The sequence below is a fragment of the Paroedura picta genome, chromosome 11, assembly GCF_049243985.1.
Source record: "Paroedura picta isolate Pp20150507F chromosome 11, Ppicta_v3.0, whole genome shotgun sequence".
NCBI classification, from domain to species: Eukaryota; Metazoa; Chordata; class Lepidosauria; order Squamata; family Gekkonidae; genus Paroedura; species Paroedura picta.
The window spans coordinates 20336819-20344080 of record NC_135379.1 but is presented as its reverse complement, the minus strand read 5'-3'; the positions used below and the strand labels follow the sequence as shown (position 1 = coordinate 20344080).

General features: G+C 41.9%; 1 protein-coding gene across 9 annotated transcripts in view; it reads right to left on the bottom strand.

Annotated features, from left to right (window-relative positions):
- Positions 1-333: 333 nt before the first annotated feature.
- Positions 334-7262, bottom strand: part of ANKIB1 (ankyrin repeat and IBR domain containing 1) — a 61364-nt gene continuing 54435 nt past the window's right edge. For 6 of the 9 annotated variants that reach the window (XM_077303842.1, XM_077303846.1, XM_077303845.1 and 3 more), the window contains 3 exons: positions 6084-6195; positions 4752-4885; positions 334-4014 (listed from right to left, as the gene is read on the bottom strand). In XM_077303842.1, the coding sequence (XP_077159957.1) occupies positions 3262-4014; positions 4752-4885; positions 6084-6195 (999 nt within the window). In that variant the 3' untranslated portion in view covers positions 334-3261. The remainder of the gene's footprint in view (positions 4015-4751; positions 4886-6083; positions 6196-7262) is intronic. The other 3 variants (XM_077303847.1, XM_077303849.1, XM_077303850.1) reach the window with 2 other exon arrangements.

Genomic DNA, 7262 nt, shown 5'->3' with positions numbered 1-7262 from the left:
TGCTTTACAGCAAGCACAAGCATAGCACATGATAAAAAGGAAACTAAATCCTTTAAAGCAGGGGTAGTCAACCTGTGGTCCTCCAGATGTCCATGGACTACAATTCCCATGAGCCCCTGCCAGCAAATGCTGGCAGGGGCTCATGGGAATTGTAGTCCATGTACATCTGGAGGACCACAGGTTGATTACCCCTGCTTTAAAAGTTTTCTCTCTCTCCAGGATCTTGTGTGTTTTCAGAACAGCGTTAGTGGCTTAATTCCTTCTGCACAACATTTGTGATCAAATCCAATGTTTGTTGAATAGATATAAAATAATGTGGCTGAATAAAATGAGTTTAAGTAATAAATGTTTAATCAAAGAATTTTACATATTATTAACAGCATTCATTTGGCCAAACATCTACATGGTTGTAATATCCTACTGTATATAAAGTGGGAATGTATCAAGTATAGACTATGAAAGTGCAAATAGCATTTTCAAGATTAGAGTATTTTTTTTACATTATAAAATTAATTGGTTTACAAAATAGGCTTGCCAAACTTTCTTTCTGAATTCTAACGTCAATTACTGGGGTGGTCTTAAATTTTAAATAAGTACCAAGAAAATACAAATTTAATATGCTGAATGTCATGCGTGGAATAAAGTTAGCACAGAAACAATGGAATATACTGCACAATCTAAACCAAGTTACAGGGAAAACCAGAACCCACAAACTTCACTATCGCCACAGAGAGCACTCATACATATCTTAGCTTTGCAAGACACCTTAGTGCAATACACAAAATCTGTGTGAGGACCATCCTATTTGGAAATCATAACTTAAAGAAGCTGTATGTGCATCTCAAATTAAGGTAAGTATAAGACCAATTCATGAGGACAGAATCTTGAAGACTTATTTGAGGTTAGGAGGGTTTTATACCAGATTATTGTTTACATAGATAATTTTCCAGTGCTGGGAAGGGTTCAATACCGATACTTTCAGGACAGGGCATTTAGAAGCAAAGCTAGAAAATGCAATGGATCTACAGAATACAGTAACAGAGCAGCAGACTATTCCTTCTAAAGAAACTTTCAGAAGAAATAGGTATTTTTTGAATTTTGGAGTAAATAATTAATATGTAGTTATTTAGTATTATGAGTTACAGGGAGTGCAAGATTCCAATAGTAATCTCAAAATGAAAAGGAGTTAAAACACTTTTCTTGTAACTCACAGTAATCAATATACATACAACCTTATTTGCTGTCGTAATACTTGACTATATACACTCAGTAATGAGAAACCTTTATATCAGACATCAGCAGATCTCTCATATATCCAAACATAAAAATGGAGCATTTCACTTATTTTGCTTGTATTATTCTAGGATTTCATTATATGCAAGCAAAACGGTCATTTAAACAATTTCTTCTAGTTAAAATTACAAACTGCATCACTGTAACTTACAATGAGGTTTTGATGCTTTTAAGCCAATTTAACAAGAATTTTTTTTTCACAGTAGGACACCACTAAGGGAAGGTCTTTTATTTTTCCTCTTCCTTTTACACTAAACAGCAACCACACACCAAACAAATATTGTGCAATTGAAAGAATACACAGTAGTGTTTGTTATTTATATCAAAACTCTGAACACTTAGGGTACAGTAATCCTCTGTGCAGGCACATGGAGGGACCCTTCAAAGAGCCCTGTTTTGACCCACCCCACGGTGCGGGTGCACAGGCAGCATCCCAGCAGTAGTGGGAATGGGCACCGTGTGTTTGACTCCTCCAATCACCCTTCCTACTCTACTCAAACAAGTTATGCCAGTTAGAAGTGTCACGGAGAGTGTGTTCCTGAACTGATTTCTAACCCCTTCTGTAAGTGTCACTCTGCATAGCCATGCCCTGTGACTCGAGTGGGAAGGCAGGGTGGAGTTATGGGAGGCATGGAAGGATTTCCCATTACTTGGATTGCTCTAATATACATGACAAGAGATGGAGGTGAGGAAAAAGAGAATTCTGTGAGTCCTACAGGGGGGTCTTCTCCCTGCTGTGCCTACACAGTGCAGAATCATACCCTATGTAATTGTAAAGGCAAGGCCATGAGTGGTTTTTAATTTTTTTTTTAATGGAGGTCTTTGCAATTCATAGCTTAGTAACTCCAAAAGAGAGAACTGAACTTAATTAGTCATTTAACTGTGGCAACTATCTGTTTCGATTAGGCAAAGGCACAGTAACATGTTGCATGTAACAAGTATTATTAAGCCTTTATTGTGGGACTGCCTCTAACATAAAAGGAAATTTCATTTAAAAAAATGTTACCATTAAACATAACTGGACCAATAGTGCATAGAATGCATTGTTAATTATGGAAAACAAGGAACTATGATTGCACTGCCATTAAAGTGTCTTTCAATACAGTATAGCTGCTGCTAATCAACTGTATTTCAATGCTTAAAATAACTGTTCTTAACAGCAGAATTAGGCTTAATTAACTTAAGGTACAGGTTTTATGAATGCAGTCACTATGGCAATAAATGCCTGTTAAATTTGGAAGAGCAATGCTTTCCAGTGGTTTTTCCATCACTAAGAATTTGGGATCAGCTTTAAGAGAGAAACACTGCACACTTTGTGTTGACAATTAATTTGCTATTCACAGTTTGGCACATCTATACTGTAAATAGACATGAAAAAATCTTTGATTTTAATTAGAAAAAAAAATCCCACTTCTTGGTTTGAAAGCAGCCTTAAAGAGAAGTATCATATACTTCAATCCACACTGCTAGTTAAAGATTAGTTGGGCAAAAGGCTATGTAAAAAGCAAGGTCTAAAGAAAAACATACTGCTAAGCACAATGTTGTTAAAAGACAGACTAAAAGAGAGGGGTAGGAGAAAATGGTTTCTTAGGATCAAAAACCCAAATGAATCTTAGTAAGCCTTTAATCCATACTTTCAAGTTAAGGATCACCTGCCTAAGGCTAAATAGACGCTGCATTGTATTAGGAATGTAGAGTACAATCTATGTATTCCTCTCTCTTCAAAACAAACAAGATACTTGCTGTTAGACGCAATGGAAATTCCCCGAAAAACTGGTAGAATCTTTATGAAGAACTTTAAGGGAACTCCAACGTGTACCACCTCTACATTACCAGTAAACAACTGAGCTATCCTTACATGGGCCAGTCTCCAGAATGCTTATTCCACATAGTGTACCTCTGGCAACTCTCTAGCCTGTCTGGCTCTATAATCAGTTTCTATGTTCATTTGTTTTGTTTTTTTTGTGGTCACACCAAATGTACATGCTCAGTCCACTCCGATGAGGTTTGGGATGTCTGACTTGAAGCATCCCCTGCAGCATCAACTTGGCTAGCAGACTTCCCAGCAGAGTCGCCACTTTGCAGCGCTGCTTCATCCGCAAGAGCAGCTCCAGCGGCAGCACTCTCTTCTGCTTGGGTGCCCCTGCCTTCGTTCTTGAGCGCGTCCTCAAACAGTGCGTGCTCTTCGAGAGGGTCCTGTCTCGCACTGGGAACACGTGGCTGCTCTACTAACCCGTCTTCAGTACTGGGCTGCCGAGAGTCATCCTCGGTTTCTGTACTTGCGGAAGGAATGAGGGCAATACTCTGAGGATTCATGTCATGAAACCAGGCCATGATGTTTCCTAGGAGGTTTTCGTTTATATTGGGGTCTTGGGTACTCGAGTCAGCTTCACTAGAGGTTGAATATAATCCACTTCGTGCATCGCTGAAAGTGTGAGAGCTAAAGTGGTCGGCCGAAAAGGGGTCGCTGTCTGTGCTTAGTTTCATCAGACTGTCACCGAGTTCTAATAGCTCTGAGCTACTTAAAGCAGCCCTGGGGTTATCTATATTTATGGGGCCAGAGTCTAACCGTGTAGGCAAAGAAGTACCGATGGCTCCTAGAGAGGCGTCGTTAGTCAGAAAGTCTCTAGTTTCCTCATCAATAACCAAGCCAGATTCTTGCAATGATAACTGAATAGCAAGGAGGATATTGGGATCATCTTCATCCAAGGAACTCAGAGCCTATGAAAGGTTAAAAAAAAGAACGGCTTCAGAATTAAGAAGAAGAAGAGTTGGTTCTTATCTGCCGCTGTTCTCTACCAGGAGGAGTCTCAGAGTGGCTTATAATCACGTTCCTTTTCATCTCCCTACAACAGACACCCTGTGAGGTGGGGAGGCTGAGAGAGCCCTGATATTATTGAAGAAGAGTTGGTTCTTATATCCCACTTTTCTCTACCTGAAGGAGTCTCAAAGCGGCTTACAATCTCCTTCCCTTTCCTCTCCCCGCAACAGACACCCTGTGAGGTGGGTGAGGCTGAGAGAGCCCTGATATCACTGCTCGGTCAGAACAGTTTTCTCAGTGCCGTGGCAAGCCCAAGGTCACCCAGTTGGCTACATGTGGGGGAGTGCAGAATTGAACCCGGCATGCCAAATTAGAAGTCCGCATTCCTAACCACTACACCTCAAATGCTCAAGTATAGACTACAGCAATTTTAACAGTCTTATTTCCAAGTTCTTTTTAAATCCAAGTTCACGGTACATTTATAAATGAAAATGCACATTTACAATGCTTAATTTTGCCTAATGTTCTACTTGTCAGATCCAAAGCATGCTAGCTTGTAAAAATATCCCCCCCAAATAAATGAAACAACAGAGGCCTTGACCAGCATCTGTCAATAACCAGCTTCAAGTGAAAAATACAGAAGGCAGAAGTATGCAAGGTAAAGAAAGAGCGTGGCACAGGGCAAAGGGGACTATACCTGCAGAGAATCCTGGTTTTCAGAGCGACTGACAGGAGTATAGTCATGAAGAGATGAACTGTGAAGGATGCTCATAGAAGCGGAACTCACCATGGAATTACCATGTCTTCTGTTACTGCCAGCTTCTTGGGTATCTGCTCAAGGGGAAAAAAAAGATCTGTCTCCACACTTTTCAAATCCACAGTTATACTGGCATTCTGCTCGGCCTTCCTCATTCAACCTAAGTGGCTCTTTGGCTGGAAGAATAGCCATTTAAGATGGAGGAAGGATCCTTTGGCTGAAGGAAAGCTCCAGGCTGCTGAGCAGAATGCCTGGACACAAGCTAATTCTTCCTGCACCTGACCCCAACTCTTCATGTGCAGCACCTGAATTAAAGCATTTCAGCCCTTACGGAAACCCAGGGTGGGGGAATGAAAATAATAGGCAATGCACTTCTGGCAGCTGATTCTCAGAATGTTTCTTTTTGTTGGCCACGAGCTCTTGACCCACTGCCTCGCTAGGACCAGGATTTGTAGGACTGCCCTTCTGTGGCTACTCTACTTCCTACGGAAGAGATGTTACGCCCCTATCAACTCCTGTGTGGAGTTCCTCAAGTTGTGGTCCTCTCCCCCACACATTTAAACATCTTTATGCACCTTCTGGTTCAGCTGGTCTGGAGTTTTGGGATGGATTGTCATCAGTATGCTGATGACACCTAGTTCTATCTCCTGCGATGGAGCAAGACGTATACATGAGTCTGGCAAGAAGCTAGGCTGCATTCAGATGGGAAATGTTTGTTTGTTTGCCGGACTCATGTGCACATTGGCTCCATCCTCACTCCCTTCTTTTGCAAATAATCCCAGTTAGAAACTAACCTCGGTTATCTATGATACAGGTACATTGGATAAATTAAATGGAGTTAATTTGTCCCCTCCTCACTTGGATGCTAAGCTCGGTCGGCATGGCTATTACTTCACACAGATTCTGTGAACCCCACCACTGCTATCACACCTTTTGCTTTTTACACTGTTTGCCTAAATTCAGTTATTCTTTTGGGCTCAACAGGCAACCTTAGAAACACCAAAATCATTCCAGAAATATTGTCTTTCCCTCTTCAATGCAACGCTAAGCAGAGTTACACCTTCCACGCCTACTGACTTCAATGGCCCTAGAAGGATGTAACTGTGCTGCAATTTACTTCCTATTTGGTTTTGGGCCTTTGTAACTTGATAATCGAATATTAAAGAATTATTGGCTGGCAGAAGCCTCTCTCTTGACTGAGTTTCTCTATGAATCAAGAAACAGCCACTTTACGGGGCACGAGCAGGAGAAACTTTCTGTGCAAGGTCTTACCTAACGTGCTCTCACTAGGGTCATCTGGGTCCGCAGCATTACTAAGCAGGCTGTGCATATCTCCTCGTCGGCGTTGTCTGTGCCTCCTCCGATACTGAAATTCAGCATATTCCTGCATAAACCAAAGGTTACAAAATACAGGGGAGCATGCAATAATAATTCTGGGCATCACAAGAGCACAGTTAAAGAAAATAAGACTGCCTGTGATTTTATGCAGTATAAAATCACCTATTTTCATTAACAAAACAAAACAAATCCCACAACCGCCCCCAGCAGCCTACACCATGCAAACATTTTTTTTTAAATCAAAAAGAGACATGATAGCTCCAAGCACACAAAGTTACTAAACAGCTCAGCTAACTTAACAAGGCTTTCTACATGAACTGCTGTTCTTTGACTTCTTGCAACCTGATTTTGTTTGAATAATTTTTTTTCACATAGTAATGTCATCTGATACTCATGAACCCATAACGTTGTAAAAATAAATGGTGTGAAACAAAAGTGCCTGGCAAGTGTATTATTCAAAAAATTAAAATACCTAATAAATATAACCCGAATTCCAAGATTTACATGCTTCTGTGTAAAAAATGACTGTTTTATTCAGAGTATCTGCAAAGCATCTGACAAAATTTTTTTTGCCAAATTGTAAGTCTCTGTTAACTCTTATTGTGTAATCACAGTTACCCTTCACCAGCAGATATAACTGATACTAGTAGAAAAGCCCATGGTACAAAAAATACAACAGGCGATAGCTCAGGCCCGCCGAGGGCTGGCGAGGCCTTGGGTAGGGGCGAGTGCTGGCAGGGGCTCCTTCCCCCCCCACTTGGGCAGCCCTAATGAGGCCTGTTGAGGCTGTAGCCAGGGCTGCTTGGGACAGGGGAAGTGCTGGCAGGTCAGCCTCCCTTCCCCTCTGACCTGGGCAGCCCTGCTGAGGATGGTGAGGTCGCAACTAAGGATGATCGGGGTAGAGGGAGTACTGGCAGGGGCAGCCTCTCTCCTTCCCCCCAGGCCGGCAGTCCAAGGGCCCTCCCCCCTGCTCACTGCCTGGCTTACCGCATGCTGGCATGTCTTCCACATGGAAATTGCTGGGGGATGCGGCCAGAGGCGGGACAGCCTACTTGGCTGGCCATTCATTGGTTGGATGGCCAATCAGGTAGGTGATAAGTCCCAACTCCTCCC